Below are 17,601 nucleotides of genomic sequence, written 5' to 3'. Positions count from 1 at the left end.
CAAAAAACAAACGAGACGATCGTAGGCGGTCGAAAGCTGTTCTAAGAATAAGTTAATATTGCTGCAACCGATTTACTATACATACATATATATGTGCAATTTATAATCCGTTTTGATTTGCCTTTTTGTTGCCCGTGCGGCGCTTTTGTTCACTACATTAAATGGTAAATGTAAATGTGTGTTCCCCTGAGACCACAGGGGAGATTCTTATTGAATTGTGCACATTTTAAGGAAGTAAGAAGCTCTACAAGCGAAATTTGTACTTCTAGTCTTGTATTTTATTTTACCGATAGGCATAGAGGGAAACCCGAATCGAGGTCATGTAATCTTAAGCTTTTAAACTTGAATGTTCAAAGGAAAACCTTCGACGCGAGTCACACCAAACACTAGACAGAAAGCCGCAATACGAACTTGCATCTTGGCATGCATGCCCAACTTCCAACCATCGTCATTGCTTGCAACTGCAATAACCAACAGTACACCTATGTATATCCAGCTTACCAATCGATACTGATACTGATAACTGATAGCCACAAATAGCGTTAAGAGCCACATTATACAGCAGCAATAGCCATAGGATCGCAGAAAGCACGGATCAACAATCCAACAGAACCGCTAAACATTAACAAGCGCTGCATATGCAACGGCCACAATAACCGGAAACACAACTGTATAAATGGATATTTTTATATATAAATACAAAAGAGAGAGCATATGAAAACCGAATAGGAATAACGGCATAAAACAATAACCGAAATAAAGTGCAAACACTTCGTGCAAGTGACAACGTAATTTACTGTTCAAATACAAAGCATTTTGAGATTAACGATTAACGATAAAGTAAACGATTAAACAGATCCAAAAGAGCATACATACATAGCAATGCAGCATATTGCAACCACTTGTATAGTTATACGAAGCTTCAAACTAAATACGCTAACCTACAGATACATATAGAGATACGGATGCGGAACCAGAATCAGATACTGTAAAGCGAATACTGTTTCTTTCCTTGTTTGTTTCGATCACTCAATTCGCAAATGGCCCACTGAGCTCGAACTTAACCAGCTTTTTGATTCCGAATCAAATGGGCATGAATATAGTTATACATTCCAAAATAAAGAACTTTTGAGCCCCTTTCGTCGAGTTAAGAACAACACTTATAATGTGAACATTTACCAGCTAAAATACAGAATACATATTTTATACAAATCGTAATTTCCTAAGAGTTCGAGCCAGAGCGACATTTCCATGCATTTTTCACGTTCAAAAACTTTTTTCCGGCACATCTCTCACAAAAAATGTACTTAATCAGAATGTAACCCATTGGGTTGGTGCCGAAAACTTGTGTATTTATTCGAATCGGTAGCAGGCAGTTCGAAATATACAGTAGTTTACAGTGCGGAACGTAATTGAAACACTTGCAGTGAAGTACAAATATTTTAACTACACACCTACAAGAGAAGAAGCACCCACGACACAACAGCAAATTACATATAGACAAGTAAAACGCGGAGATGAATTAGCCAAAAAGTAATGGAAAAAAAAACGAAACAAAACTAAGCAAATCTGAATACAGTTACTACGCTAGAGGGTAGCATATTATTAATGCGTTTTGTTGGCCCGAAAGGAAGTGGGCTGGTGGCAACCCAGAGACAATTTGTAAACAATAACGTGACAACTTATAAATAATTAAGCAACCTTCACAGCAAACAAGGAGTTTTTATTTTGCCATCGATTTTCTTGGTCTCTTTCACTCTCTCTCTCTTGACACACTAAATCGAATAAGAAAATATAAAACAATAAGTTTATAAAGAAAAAGTTGCAATAAATGACAAACAAATGAAATTAAATCACTCAGGGATAAAGCCTCCAAAAGAAAAACATAAAATAAAAATGCAATATTTTAAACGAAACAAAAGGAAAAAAAGAAAAGAAAAAGTAAAGAAAACAAAACAAAAATTTAATCTAAAGAGAAAGTACATTTTAAAGTTAAAAATATTTTAGTATAATGCAAGAAGGAAAAAAAAATGTTTTAGAAATTTGCACAAATTTTGGCATTTTATAAACGCAATACGAACCATCAACAAACAATGCATAAAGAACGAACAAACAGATGACGAAATATAAACATATTTTCTCACATTTCATTGGCTTATCGAAGGTATAAAACACGACAATTACAGGATAGTTCACCGACTCCATAGGCTTAAAACGGTCCGTGCAACTTTTAGTGCATTTAAATAAATTATTTGCGGAAAACAAAATAAAGACAGACAGGCAGGCAGTTCATATTTACAAGAGCTAAATGAGTAATGCGAGGTTATGCGGCCAAAGATGAAGTTAAATTGTAGTTAGAGGTGGATGGGATAATGGATAATGGAAGGAAGGCATTGAAAGCAAGGATCAGATGGGATGGGCGCGTAACATTACACCTTTTGTATTAGACGAGTTAATGCCGAATGCCGCAACCAATTTGAAACTGTACGTATTGAATTTATGTTTAGTGTCTGCAGCATGCGGGGGATGTGAAGGAAAGATCGACGGGCGAAGAGCTACAAAATACATTTAAGGGTTAGATTTTCTGCGAAAGGACTGAAGTTAAGGCAACGTAGCGTTTAAATGCAAAATTGAATTGAAAGAAACCGAGTGTTATGGATAATGGAGCGTGCGCGAATGCGATTGGTGACGAAAATTACTTGTTTAAGGCTGGACTTATGTAATTTCGAGCAAAACGATAGTAGCAAAACAAAACATGTAAAATGCAGATACAATATTTTTATAATTAAAAGGTACCCCAACCCAAACTCCAACCCCTTGATCTTAATATGTTTAATTCAACTGCAATTATCGTTAAAGACGTATTTACTGTTTGTGATCCAAATTCATTGATTAAACGTAAATTCCACAAAGAAACAATTGTTGCATGGGCAAGGTTTGACGCAAAAGTCCGGGTTCGCAAAGCACCCACAAGTACTCGATCCCCGGGTCTCTAAGACGAGGAAATCACGAGTCAAAAGCCAGGTTCTAAACTCGGCAGTGCGGCGTCAACGACTTGCAATACTTTGTTGGCAGGCCAAAAAATCACATAGACTTGCCCACAAAATACACCTTACAAGACCGAGTGTTAAAAGTACTTTTGGGCTCTCTGCGAACCCTTAGAAATAGAGCAGGAACAGTAAATTGTACTTAATTGAAAAATGATATAATAAAACACCGCCACTTTGAAATATATTTACTTGAATCAAATAATATTAATGAGTATATATAACTTTGTACTTGAATAATATTTTATTTATATTTACCTTAAGTCAATAAAAATTCAAATAAATTATAATCACCCAAAAATGCATTTTTTCAACTGTCTTTGAAGATTCTATCCCTGCTGGATGTTGACTGGTTGGTAAGTATTGTGAGCATGGGATGCTCTTCAAAAGTATATTAAAAAACAGTTGCTATTTATGGAAATTAAAATATTTGTTTTTTAAGGATAACATGATAACAGTTAAAGATTTCTTAAGTTGATTTTACCTTTTTATGAAACTCTTAAAAGAAATCTTACTAGATAAATGTATTATCTAAAATATTGAACGTACTTTGGAATTATTTTATCCAATAAATAATGCATTCTTTTGTTATAAATTTTCATTTTTCTTTCTTTTTAAATTTTCTATTTTAATTCTATGTAATTTATAAGCCAGAGACACTCGAAAAATGTAATTTGAATAGTATGAAGCGTACTTTTTTAATAGTCGTCCCATCGGAATTTTTGTTTTGTATATATGATCAGTAAAACACATTCAAAAATCTTATTTCGCAAGTTTTATGGGTATATCATTTACCCTTCAATCTGCTTGTCTCATTTTCAATCTAAAATTTGATCTTAGGTAAGTTAAAGGCAAACTCGTCTAGTGATGCTAGAAATAATTAAATGACATTTATAAAATGTAAGCTCGTAAATTTCAAACTACTGTCCACATTTTTGGTCATATCTACTAATTTTACTACTGTACGTATATCTATCACTTTGATTTGTCAACATTTCTTTTACAAGATTTATAATTGATACCGAAAACTATTTAATTATTTTAAATAACGGTGAAATCATAATTTAAAATAGTCTACAAACATAGACATGTAAAATACACTTAGAAACATAACAAAACGTTGGCATCCTTTTCAATTAGCGAGTGCCCTATCCTAACTAGTATTGCAACCTATTCGACAGTTAACAAGTTAATAAGTTCACGGTTACACTGGCTTCTAAACGTTAAATTCAAACTTTTAGAGTTGAAGTTTTTATCCTGCTAGTCTTTCCCTTTAAAGGTTTGCAGTTGTCGACGGACAAAAGTTAATCCCGAATTTTTGAACATGCTATTAAGTTTTGATTTGGATTGCACTGCGCAATTGACCGTTTTTTATCTTCGCGATTTACAATAAGAAACTAGCCGTTATCATAGGACTGACGGCAAGGAAGGGTCCTAAAAAATATTAAGGGGCTCAATTTTATTCTTTACATTAGAGTGCATTTCAGCAGATGCTAAGAATTTTAAAAGAAAGTGTGCAAGAAATGGAGTGCTAAATTAGCAGTGGCAAGAAAATATCGTTAGAGATGAATAGTCATCGATGGTCCCTGCCAAACATCGATAGGGCTGATTGTTTGTTTTTTGCAGCGAAATGTTAGCGAAGTGTCGAACTATTCGAAAGCGAGAGAGAGATGGATGAATAAACATCGATAGTCACGGCAAGACATCGATATCGACGATATTTCCCCAGATCTAGTGGTGAATTTGCATGCTTGTGGTGGGTTCGTGTTTTGCACCGAAATGTTAGCCAAACGTCGAACTAACAGAAAAAGTTAACTAAAAGTCGAACTAACAGAAAGGCAGAGATGGATGGACAAACATCGATAGTCCCTGCCAAACATCGATATCGCCGATATTTTGAAAACATCGATGACACCGACGCCGACATCGACGTTGCGCCATCTCTCGTCATTCGTCGGAATCAACTCGAAAACTCAGAAAATGGATCGGTAGCTGGGAAGGAAACTTAAAGCGAAATACGCAAAGAAAACGGCTTTTGTCCGCTGTTCAGCGATTTTTTTGTGTTGTAATCAGCAGAGGAAATTTTAACGACCAACTCCACACCACCAGCCTCTTCCAGCAGCCACAGAAAATAATAGATTACCCTTGCCACCAACACCACTACTACCACCACTTTACAACTACAGCAACAACAAAAGCAACACTACTGCACAACCAAGCCCACAAAGGAAAGGTGAAACGCAAATAAAAAAAAAACGAAAAAAGCGCTGAAAATAAAATCAAGTCAGAAAAACATCCCATATAAACGGCCACCATTTTGAATGAGCTGAAAGAAGAGAGCGCGAGAAAGAGAGCGACAAACTGCTTCTCATTTGTTGCACTACGCACTGCAGCTGGCCGCGTCGTCACCGTAGACCCTTCCAGCTTTGGAACTCGCTCTCCCTGTCTTCGTCTAATTGCGCTTAGAAACACCGTGCGGCAGCTACAACAACAACAACATGGTGGAGCTGGAGGAGCAGAAGTCCGGAACAGCTGCCTCTGTCCGCGTCGCAGGCAACAACAACAACCCCCGTGGATCTGGGGACAGCGGCATCCGGAGCGGCAGCGGCATTTCCTGCAGCAACACGGACAACAGCTGCAGCCAGAGTCAGTCAGGTGAGCACTTAACCCATTACGGGCAACTGGTCGGAAGAGGGCCCACAAAGTATTTAGAACTGGCTCAAAGTCCCTAGATCAAAGTCGAACTAGATTTGTTGGTATAACTCTGAATCGCTCTCAATTGTTGATTCTGGTTTTGGAAACACGACTGAATTTCCTCTAAAGTCGAACTTCTCCAAGGGAAACCTTACTTTATTCGTTCGTTTAATATCAGAAGTTTTTGCTGCTAAGGAGTGTTGAAAGATCCTCAATATTCGGGAACAAACTCTTATAAAAGTGAGACCTTTTGATTGCTACATAAATTTTTAAGATCGGACTGTTCTTAGCTGACTTCGAATTTTGCGGCTATATATATTAGTCTCCTTGCGCACGTACTGCCGTCCATAGTGATATTAAGTAAGAATTGGTGTGCAGCTAAAACTATTTCAAAAATAGTATTTGTTGTGCGAAACTGCATGCCAAAATTCGGTATTAGGTAATTTATTAAGAATTTCATATTGTCTATGACCACAAATCATGCACTAAACGTTCATACGATGTATTTATTATTTCTTTCCAACGGCTAGAGATCAATATTCAAAGGGTTAAAGCGGACCATTGTTCTACCCAACCACAGTCCCTCTTTTTTTAGCTATCGGTAAAGCTGAGACAGGCAGAACTTTCGTTTACCCTCGCTAATCAATCGAGCGAACTAGGGAGCATTGACTGGGGCAAACTGAGCACCGAGTGCCAGTGTATTTCCTTGACGTCACAAAAAGTTCGAGAACATACATGTTGTCTGCTTGCCGGCGGCTAACCCACCACCTCCTTCCACACACCACCCACTCCGTCCGTTTCTGGGGTGTTTACAGTTATTTTGTTTCACCAAGAGAACCACGTTGCATCATGCGTCTGGGACTATTAAGCGTAATGTGTGTGTGCCCTAATTTAAAGGGTACTCCAGCATCTGGATTTTATTGTCAGGGTGTTATTAGGGTAACCAAAGAACCTATTTACGTTAGGTTTTATATATCGTTCATGCACTAGCTAAATAGTCCTACCCCAATTGTAATGCTGCCTGCTTTAAACTTGGCAATGTGGCATTTAAGTTTTGCACGAAACGTATATTTTTTAGTAAGAATTCATTATATGTATATCATTCCAAATCCCATTACAGTCATTACAATTCAATAGAACCACTAAAATCAGGATGATTAGAAAACTCGCTAGATTGTTGTACAATAATATTATAATTAACCAAACAAGAATCCTTAGATATCAAAGGTTCTTGCATTAGGACACACTTTTCGTTTGTTTTCATCTATTTCGATTAAACACTCTCCGAAAGGGTAATCTAAGCTTCGTTCCCCTGTTTTCTGTTTTTTTTTTTAACCAACACTAGCAGAGAGCAGCAGCTGCCAGCGGTGAAACAGAGAGAGGGAGACGGCACGAGTATCTGTGTCAGCTAGCCGAGAAATTGAGCGTGTGCAGGCAATTAATGGAAATGGAAAATGAATCATGAGCCGATCGATTGAACGCCGTGCACTGGTATTCGTCGTGCTCGAAATGCATTGCCATTTATAACCTTCATGACGTTTATTGCACTTGGTGACGTTTGATCAGCCCAAAATAGAACGGCGAGCCAAAATGAACGAGTTGGCCAAAGCGGAGGCAACGATGAGAGCGAGGCCTCCCACACACATGCTCCCATTAAGAGTTTTCTGGAGAGAATTACAGTTGCAAATGCTGGGGACTGGAAGAAAAGCAAACCCAATGTGAGCCCATTACAGCAATCAGCTGAGTGGAAAAAGCTGTCAATGGTAGTGATAGGTGGGCTTGTTTTCCGCAACTCTTATCAAGAAGTTTCCCATTCTATCTAGACTTTTTGGAGGACAGCCAGTAGTGCCTACGTGCAGCCTCCAATTCATAAAATCAGCCCATCCATATCTCTCTCATGCGCAAAAGCCCTGCGAGAGAAATTTATTTTTTAGCTTTGGCAATGCCGCAACAAAAAAAACGTCAGCTGAAACCCCAGAGGCATATGTATGTTGTTGTTTACTTGTGCAAAAACGAAAACAAAGCGAGTTAAAAGTAGTTTTTGTTTTGCTGTTTGCCCTTTCCACTTGTTTGCGTTTTAACAAAACTCGTACATCACCCCACCTTCCATGCTGCTCTGGTATTGGTGCTGGAGTCTCGCCCTTGCTAACCCCCCTCGCCTTGCCAACATTTTCGGCCTACGTGCGATTCGACATCACGCTCTCGCACTCCAAAACATGACACTCTCTTTCTGCTCAGAGAAAATAGCAGTTCGATATGGAAACTAAATTTGCTGGTTCTTATAATGTAACACTAAGATGAAATTTACATGAGCTAAAAAATATGAAACTGACTTGTCAAACAATTCAGGGACTAACAAATTCGTTGACTCCAAACTCCTTTTACTATTTAGAAGCAATATGTAAAATCATTAAATTGATTGAAAAGTTATGTTACTTTTTGTGTACAAGAGCTTTAATTACATTGAACGCAGCCTTCGGCATTGCATCATGGAAATCTAAGGCTGTCTCTTGCACCGGTCTTTTCCAGGACCGCGCTCTTAAGTCGCCCTCTCTCTCTGACTGTCTCTCTTTGAATATATATTCTCCTTCTGGGCATGTCGTTGTGTTATTGTTTTTCCTGTTGCTGTTTTTGTTTTGCTTGCGGCAACAACACAGCCACAAAGCTACTTCTTGTCAAAACTGGTTCTGTGTCCAATCAATGATGTGGCTTTATCTTCGCTCTCTTTTCGCCCCCGTCTGTGTTGGTATGCGTGGGCTTATTGGCCAGCTCGTTATCGCACAGGTATCGGTATCGGTTTCGTCCTCTGTTTGTTGATCCGGCGTAAACTAGTGTATTTATGTATGTATATGTACATATACCCTTCTCGTTCTTTCTCTCTGTTTTCTTTTTGCGATCAAGTTCTCAGCAAGTACGTATGAATTCATACCGACTTGATGAATAAACATGGACGGTAATTGCCGTGCATTCGATTTGAAACCGGATTTTTGCAACCTGAGGCGTTTCTCTTCCGGGCTGTTTTTAATTTGTTTGTAACCAAGAAATCGATTATTATTTTCGATGATCCTATGTCAAACGATATTTCTGGTTGTTCAGGACTTGCAATTATTGAGCTGGATATGTCTCTCTCGCTCTGGCATGTCCACATAGCGCACCGTAAAATTACTTACGGGAGAAGTCCGAATAATACGAACGACGATATTTCAAGAAACAAAAATCACATGTCTTCGAAATCCACAAATACTATAGTTTAAATCATATATTAAGTTGTAGGTGATTTGACCAAAACGGCTATTAATAAAAAACAACTTACAAAATTTTAATTAGTAAGAGGTCTCCATTTGTCCTGTACTCAATAAATAAATAACAATATTATTAAGTAAAAATCTCTTAAGGTCGCACTATTATTCTGCCCTCCACTGTAAGTACATGTCTGTTTGTTACAACAACTCTCGCTCTCGTTTCGACGGTACTTTGCTCTCTTCGTTGTTCGCCGACCAATCTCTTCGCACTCTCTTTCGCGCGGCGGTAGTTCGTCGGTTTTGTCGCTCCCCGAAAGCGGGCCGGGCGCGTGTTTGAATTTGATTCTTTTTCTTTCCTCGTTGGCGCCGCGCGACGTAGGTCCGCAAGATTTGTCCGTGTTTTTCCATTTCTTTTAAATTCACTATTTTGGCCAATTGGTTCTCGCCGTACACCCGAATTTTCCAAAGTCGCCGGTACACACAAACAGTCCAATTCGAAATCCCCGGCCATTTAATCTGAAAATTTTCCGTGTGCTTCCAATCCAACCAATCTTTCAACGTTCTGATTGTTGTTTTCGTTTTCGTTGGACGGTTTCTGGAAAAGGGAGTGTTAAATCAAAGATGATCCAACCGGAATAGGGTTAAAATTAGCCCATAAACAAACAACTAAATCGAAACTAAAGCAATTGATCGACAGGGAAAAATAATATATTATCGAAAGCAGGCGGTTTTATCTACGCATTGCAAAAAACGTGCCGCCTAGAAGAATAACAAGCAGCAGAACGGGCGTTGCTTAGACAAATTGCGTTGCGATTAAAAGGCGAACGCGACAACAAAAACAACGGCAGCAAACATGTTGGGTAAATACAAAAACAAAAGCAGCAACAACAAAAAGTCTAGGAACGAGAAGAGAGAACTTTCACACACACACTCCCACATGTGCATCTTTGTAGGGAAAACGTTTCGAAATGCCGGTTTTTGCATATTGTTATTGTTTTTGTTCGAACAAGTTTTCCGCTATGTATTACAGTCTGTATCTATTACTCTGTATTCTTAGCTATTTTTCGAACTAATTTGATATTAATGTGCAAATGCAAAATAACTTTAACGCATGGTATAACTAATAGTTATTCTTTAATCAAATTCCAAAATATGTATGTATGTACATACATATTTAATTTTGTATTGTTATATCTGATGGTCTGCCTATCTCGCCATTTTTATACATTTTTCGCTTTTACAATTTAATTTGCTGCGCAATAATTTTCTGCTTCTTTACAGCACAAACACATGCGTTCTCGTTCAGATAGCGTACGTGTGTGCAAATGTATGAGTGCCCGTGAATCCATGCTGGCAAAAGTAGAAGGTGGGCTTAATAGTAGGATGCTCAAGACCTTTTAAATGGACGCTAAGTAGATTTCTAAGAATTAAAAATAATAAAGGAAGAAAGTCCCAAGTCTCTTTTTATTACGTATCCAACTAAATCGAAATTTGTCTTGCCGCTTCTAACGTCATAGTCTGGCGAATCTTGAGCTGTTTTAATTAAGAACTATTTATTTTTCCCTCTTGTCGCACTTTTACCTTGCCATGAAGTAATACGGCAAGAGAGAGGATCCCACCTATCTCTCCCACTCTCTCGTGTCTTCTGCTCTCTATTCACGAAAAGCTCTCATGTGCGACCGCATGTTGTTTCTGCTTCCCTTTTTCTTTGCGATTATATTATACTATTTAAATTGAAATCGGCAAAGTTAAGTGCCAAAAGCAAACCTTTTGCTTTGCTCGCTTTTTGCCTAGTTCGCTCGTCTTATCGGCCTTTTGTTTACTCGCTAATCGTGGCCACCGCATTTTGCGTTTCCTACCTACACATTTGATAACTTATTATGGCACTGCCTTCGATTATGTTTGCGGTGAAGTCGAAACGTTGAAATTTCTCAAGGTTTTTTCTCTAGACGCTTTCGATTCTTGTTTTGCTTTCAGCTTTTTGTTATCATCTTGGCTTCTGTGTTTATTTTTTGGACCTGTGAAGTTCTTAAAGTGTCCTTCATGTCGGATAAATTTCTAAACTTTTGTAGGAGATATAAAGTTGTTTGAGTACAAATATACTTATCTACTTTTATTTTATTTAGGAAAAGGTAAATAATAAGAAGTTAATACAAAAAATATGAAGAGCCGGCCGGCAAACGATGAAAAATGGTTTTTCCAGTGTCATTTCGTCTGTATCAGTTTGTTTTACATAAGTAAGTTGTCGTAAACGTTAGTCTAGCCGCTGACGAAATAGATTAAGGGCTTTTAATCTAGTTCTTATTGTCGTCATCACCTTATCGACTTGCACCCGTAGGGATCGGATGATGTATTACCGGTACCCACAGATTTTTTGTGCCGGAACTGCGGAAATTGTTAATGTAATTTAAAATAAAATACATTATATAGACGCTCATCGTCAATCAAAATGAAATGATTAAGCAAAAAAAAAAAACAATAATTAAATGCGCAGAATATTTGACAAAAAAAAGCGAGAGAAGCGAGAGTCTCAGATAAAACAAGAGAAATAGGAATAGAGATAGAGAGTGATCCCAGACGTACGCGTCTCTTTTTGTTGTCTCTGCGATTGTTTACGCAATTGATAACAATTAAAGCTGACCAACAAATAGGCCAAATTTTATATTTAGATTGGAACGCAAAGCGTGCGAAGAATCAGAGAAGAGTGTGCGGATGGAAGTGGGGGTGGACGAGTCGATTTGACATTTTTTGATAGGTGAATGGTTAATTTTGCATTAATTCTAAAATATATCGTGTAGTGCACTGACTAATTTCTTTGTTAAAGTGTTAAAAATACTTCTGATAAGCAAAGGAGCTTGTGCTGGGCTTATAAATTACCCGGTTTTTTTAACAGTGGATTACAAAAAAACATGTTTTTAATCTTGAGTTACAGGCGATTGAGAAAATGCATTTTTTAAAACTAAGGCTTTAGTTTAGATAATATTTAGTCTTATTGTTTTAATAAGTATATACTATACAATGGTATAGCACTATTATTTCGAAAACTAATCAATGATTATTATTTAAGAGATACTATCGTGTGTAAAATTTTAAAATGTGTGCAATCCCCTCATATCTGTAATAATAAAAAAAACTCCTAAACAGTCCTGACTTTCCCAGTTACTTAACCGGTATCCACTGTAGTTGACTCCACTCGATTGCTCTCCAATGAAGCGATCATCACTTGCAGTGCGACGTGCCTCCAGGCTGATTAGGCCTTTAGTCGAGCAGCTAGATCTTTGGACAGATACCGCCTTGTTGGCTATTGACAACAATTGAAGAAGAGGCACACACCCAACCAGGCTGATCGTCGGTCTCCAGCCCCTTACTCCTCTGATCTTTTCACCAGGCTTCGTATTAGTTCCAGCCCTAGCTCTGTGCGCCTTCACACAGAAGTTTCCTATATAGAGACCTTTTTGCGGCTGTTTACACATTATTTAATTTTACATATTTATGCACACTTGCGGCGACTTGTTTACGACAAGCGATTTGCCTTCTACGCAGTTAGTGCAGAAGTACCAGTATTTCTTATTTTTAATTCCCTCATTATTATTTTTATAAATTGATAAATGCAGAAAAAAACATGGAAATATGGCGAACGGTTTCGATAAAAACGTATATCACAATGGTTTGTTGATCTTATTGTGGTATTCCGCTACCAGTTAATTCCAAGCAAGAATGCAGAAACTGAAAGGTTCTGAGCGGAGTAATGAAATCTGCGTAGTTCTACTCCAAACATAATTAAAAAAATCACCGGCCAGCAGCTAGCTTATTTTAGCAAGAGTATTTTTTCGAAATTAAAGATGCAAAAGTTTCAGATAATATCGTAGATGTTTCTGTATCATGGTTAAATCTTTCATGAAACAATATATTTCGTGGAACAAGAAAATATTTATTACTCTTGAGTTCGAGACTTAATTCAAGTTCTGGACTTAAATGTTATATTACATTGTCTGACGATATTTGTATTTTTTTTTTTAAACAGACGGGCAGAATGAGTTGACGCGCTACAGCAGCGAGGATGTGTCGGGCAATGAGTCGAGTGAGGCGCCCAACATGACCGAAATGGAGCGGCAGGCGGAGTTGAACCGGCATAAGGAGGAGATGCAGAAGAAACGTCGAAAGAAACGCATCAGTTCCTCCCTGCATTCCTCAACTTTCCAAGGTAAGTGTACCGCCTAACATCTACCTTCGAGGACCTTTTTTTTTGAGGTATTCTATTCATTCCTTAGAGCTGTATAAGCTGACGGGCGAGATTCTTGGCGAGGGAGCTTACGCATCGGTTCAAACTTGCGTCAACATCTACACCGACCTGGAGTATGCCGTTAAGGTGATCGACAAGATACCGGGTCATGCGCGTGCGCGTGTCTTTCGCGAAGTGGAGACATTCCATCACTGCCAGGGTCATTTGGGCATCTTGCAACTGATCGAGTTCTTCGAGGATGACGAAAAGTTCTATCTGGTATTTGAGAAGATCAACGGGGGTCCATTGCTGACGCGCATCCAGGAGCACATCTGCTTTTCCGAGCACGAAGCGTCGCAGATAATCAAGGAGATCGCTTCCGGACTAGATTTTCTGCACAAGAAGGGCATTGCCCATCGTGATCTCAAGCCCGAGAATATTCTGTGTGTCAAGACGGACTCGCTGTGCCCGATCAAGATTTGCGACTTTGATCTGGGCTCGGGGATTAAGTTTACCACGGACATTTCGTCGCCGGCAGCCACGCCCCAGTTATTGACACCAGTAAGTTGATAAAAAGTTAAGGCCCTATTGACTGGCATTACTAATTGGAACCATTTCCCATTTAGGTTGGCAGCGCCGAATTCATGGCTCCTGAAGTGGTTGATTTGTTTGTGGGCGAAGCGCACTACTACGACAAGAGGTGCGATCTATGGTCCCTGGGAGTGATTGCTTATATCCTGCTATGCGGCTATCCGCCGTTTTCGGGCAACTGTGGCGAGGATTGCGGCTGGAATCGCGGAGAAAATTGTCGAACGTGCCAGGAACTGCTTTTCGAGTCCATTCAAGAAGGTGTGTAGATTCTTACCCTGACATTTTTAAATAGTTTGTTAGAAAGTATAAAAAATCAAGTTTACTCAATATAATTCTGTGTAAATCTGGGAAACTAATCTTATTTAATACTTTGTTTCTTTCTTTCAGGACACTTTTCCTTTCCCGAGGCCGAGTGGCATGATGTAAGCGATGAGGCAAAAGACCTAATTTCCAACCTGCTTGTCAAGCAAGCTTCAGATCGCCTTAGTGCCGAGGCAGTGTTGAATCACACGTGGATTCGTATGAGCGAGCACGAGCCACCGGCCAGCAAGCAATCAGGCCGCCACAAGGCTCTGCAGACGCCCAGTAACATTCGACGGTAATTAACTTGGAAATGTTTATGGTAGTTCCGAACATTAATAAGGCTGTAAATTTCATTTTCAGTAATCACCAATCGGCGAGGGAAATCTCGCAGTTTGCCGAATCGGCCATGGCCGTCAAGCGTGTCGTCCTCCAGCATTTCTCCATGCGCTACGACTACATGAAGGAGCGTCCGAACATTTACCAGCCTTCGCAGGCCTACATGGATGCCTACAGCGATGAGAACTATAATCCCAAGCCGCCGGCACACTACACTCGCAATCGTTCGCAGCGCAATCCCGCTGCGTCCCTGTCTAGCTACGGCGGACGTATGTCCTCGATGCACGGCCAGCGGGCCAGCAGCCGTCAGTCCTCCCGGAATGCCTCTCGCAATGCATCTGCAATTTACCCAAACAGCGGAGGCTTCAAGACACTCAATGTCCACGAGGAAGATGACGACGATGAAGCCCTGGAGGCTTTTGGCCGAATCGACGACGATGATGATGAGTGGGCCAGGTCCACGAGGCAATATCAGCAGCAGCGTGAGCTGCAGCAGCAGCAGGAGGCGCTGGGTGAGGATCGATACAGGCGGCAGAGCGGAAGCGAGGGGGACGACCTGGAAGACGAGGAGGATGGAGAGAGCGAGGACTATCAGCAGCACTACAAGCATTATTGGCGCGAATTGGACGAGGACGAAGGCGATGACTATTTGTACGAGCAACAGCAGCAACGCGAAGATGACATCGCCGAGGAAGAGGAGGATTTCGATGAGGAGCAACACGGGGATGAAAATCAAACAGCTGACAATCTAAAGCTATCGAAAGCTAACGTGGAACAAGTTGGCGATGCCAATGTGGAGAGCTCGAAGCCACAGCAGAATACCGGTGGGTATGAGAAGAAGGAACTTATTATGGATAATATGGATGAATCGACCCAGCAAAGCGAATTTGCTATATTCACCACAATGCGCAAAGATGCGCAGGAGGCGGAGACGGAGATTAAGCAGCAGGAGAAGGACGATGAGACGAAGGGAGAGAAACAGCAGGATGATGTTGATGGGGCTAAGAGGCAAGGACCATCAAGTGATATTAGTGCTACTACCATCACCGATAAAAACAAGCAGCAGCAGCAAACACCAGTTATAACTACAACACACATTAACAACTGGCAAACTGGCGATGCAAATGAAGATGATGATGTTAAACTATTGGATAGTATTAGTGATTTAAATGAAAAGCTACCTGAAATTTATGAGACTGCAAAGATTGTTGTCAACTCAGCGGCAGTGCCAGCAGCATCGACACCAGCAGCAACAGCAGCAGCAGCATCTGCAACACGCCCACCAACCGATAACCCAGAAGAAGATCATTCGAACGTGATCAAACCGACGACTGCTGTTGAGGAGACAACAATGCGAACGACTTTTGGCAAGGCGGCGGAGGAGCAGGCGAAGCCTCCAGCAGCCCAAACCCAGTACCAGACCACGGGCCACCACAGCAAGGCCGGCCGCAATGTTTACTTTGCCCTCGATGCATATCAGAACGACGAGGATGCCGATATCGAGGAGGATGACGACTACGACGACGATGAGGAAGAAGATCTGCACGAGCAGCGCAAGCAGCCGGTGCCTTCCATTGCCAATGCCTACACACGGAAGCAGCGACAGCAGCACCAGCGGTATATTGTGCCGCGCTATCAGTCGGCGGATCCACAGCAGCAGGCCGAGAACTGGCGCTATCGCACCCATCACTCGCAGGAGCAGCAGCCGGCAGCGGGCTATCGCAAGTACCGTCCGCCCTTCAGCACTGGAGGCGGCGGTGGCCACCATGGCAATCAGCAACGCAACTATTTGGGCAGCTTCTCACACAGCGGCGGTGCCGCTGGCTACAAGATAGCACCGATGCAGCCGCCGCAGCAAACGCTGCCGCGGCACAACAGCGCCGGAAGCAGCGGCAGTGGCAGTGGCGGATCCCCGCCATCCGACGAGCAGTCGACGATCCGTAACTGGCGCCAGGATTGCGTCTACGCGCGCAGCTGCGGAATGAATCAGCCGCCGGAGCAGCAGCGGCACATCCGTGCAACGGCCCAGCGGGCCCAGCAGCAACCGCGGATTGGCAGCGGTCGCTTCGCCCACCTGCAGGCGGCCCAGTTGATGGAGGAGCTTCCGGACATGCAGATCGGTCTGTCGCCGCCCAGCGAGAGTGTGCTGCTCCAACGGCGCCTGCGCCAGCAGAAGCGGGCCAACGATCTGTCCGAGTACTGCGAGCCGGCCACCGCAAGTGGTTAGGGGTTGGGTCCACTCTTGACAAAGAACTCTGTTTTTCACGCACATTCTCTAGAAACCAACTTTCCAGTTCTATGATTATTTTTGGTGCAAAGTTTCAGCCACTTACATTTCAAGCAAAAGTAAGTGAAGACTATTTCAATTCAATTAATTCCGCCATTGCAAACAGAGTTAACAAAAAAAAAAACAAAACACAAAAAAAAAAGATGTGAGGAAAACATTGTGGTAGGAGGAAGGGACCGCAGAGAGGGAAAAACAGAAATGAAAAGGAAAGTTAGAGTGGCAATTGTCTACGCTGTTTTGAAGCAAGCCAAACAGTCGTTCGAGATGAAACAACAGAAAACAAATACCTTTTTTTATAAAAAAGATTCGAAAAATTGTAATTTATATTGCAGTATAATTTTTTATTATGAAAAATAAAAACGAATACGAAAAGTGTTTGATCAAGAGATGCATAACAACCTCCCCCCTCTAGACTTTTCTGTTCTGGTGAAATCGATAAAATCCTAAGTACTCCTATAAATTATTGCATGCCTCTTGAGTCGAAATGGTGACCATTTTAAAACACCCCGTTCCAAATACCAAAATGTACAACAAATGAAAATTGTTAAAATTTGTATACTTAGTATGTTTTTATTTCTCATGACAAAAATTGTTATAAGAAAGGAGAGAAAAAAAAGGAAGCGGGCAGTTAGTTTATAAAATCAATTAAATTGTCAAAATTTTGAGTGGCTCGCTATTTAGTTTTACCCGAAATTTACACTTAAACACAACTAACGTTGGTAAAGTTATTTCGAAGAAACTGACGTGGGCACAAGATAAACTGTATTTGAAATCCTGAAAGATCCATTTCGTTTATAGTTTATGTGCGTGTACATGCCAGTTCCTTGGAAGTGGCTTGCTTGCGTATAGTTATTTCTTTCTAAAACTGTTGAGAAATAT

General features: G+C 40.6%; 1 protein-coding gene across 2 annotated transcripts; it reads left to right on the top strand.

The window, feature by feature from the left end:
- Positions 1-4,983: 4,983 nt before the first annotated feature.
- Positions 4,984-16,783, top strand: LOC108140519 (probable serine/threonine-protein kinase MARK-A). Of its 2 annotated transcripts, none has more exons than XM_017263328.2 (6): positions 4,984-5,702; positions 13,008-13,187; positions 13,255-13,766; positions 13,832-14,054; positions 14,184-14,394; positions 14,460-16,783. In XM_017263328.2, exons 1-6 carry the CDS (start codon positions 5,546-5,548, stop codon positions 16,660-16,662), a joined length of 3,486 nt encoding a protein of 1,161 aa, XP_017118817.1. In that variant the 5' UTR covers positions 4,984-5,545; the 3' UTR covers positions 16,663-16,783. The 2 variants fall into 2 exon arrangements, with proteins under 2 accessions (XP_017118817.1, XP_017118818.1); XM_017263329.2 differs by lacking the exon at positions 4,984-5,702 and adding an exon at positions 9,333-9,843.
- The last annotated feature ends 818 nt before the right edge of the window (positions 16,784-17,601 follow it).

Source organism: Drosophila elegans, unplaced genomic scaffold, assembly GCF_018152505.1.
Source record: "Drosophila elegans isolate 14027-0461.03 unplaced genomic scaffold, ASM1815250v1 contig_476, whole genome shotgun sequence".
NCBI lineage: Eukaryota > Metazoa > Arthropoda > Insecta > Diptera > Drosophilidae > Drosophila > Drosophila elegans.
This window is presented reverse-complemented; position numbering and strand designations above follow the sequence as displayed.

Excerpts from the sequence above, each read along its gene's own strand:
- LOC108140519 (XM_017263328.2), top strand. The coding sequence starts at position 5,546 with ATGGTGGAGCTGGAGGAGCAGAAGTCCGGAACAGCTGCCTCTGTCCGC. Across the intron at positions 5,703-13,007 it reads CTGCAGCCAGAGTCAGTCAG|ACGGGCAGAATGAGTTGACG; the intron begins GTGAGCACTTAA and ends TTTTTTAAACAG. Across the intron at positions 13,188-13,254 it reads GCATTCCTCAACTTTCCAAG|AGCTGTATAAGCTGACGGGC; the intron begins GTAAGTGTACCG and ends TTCATTCCTTAG.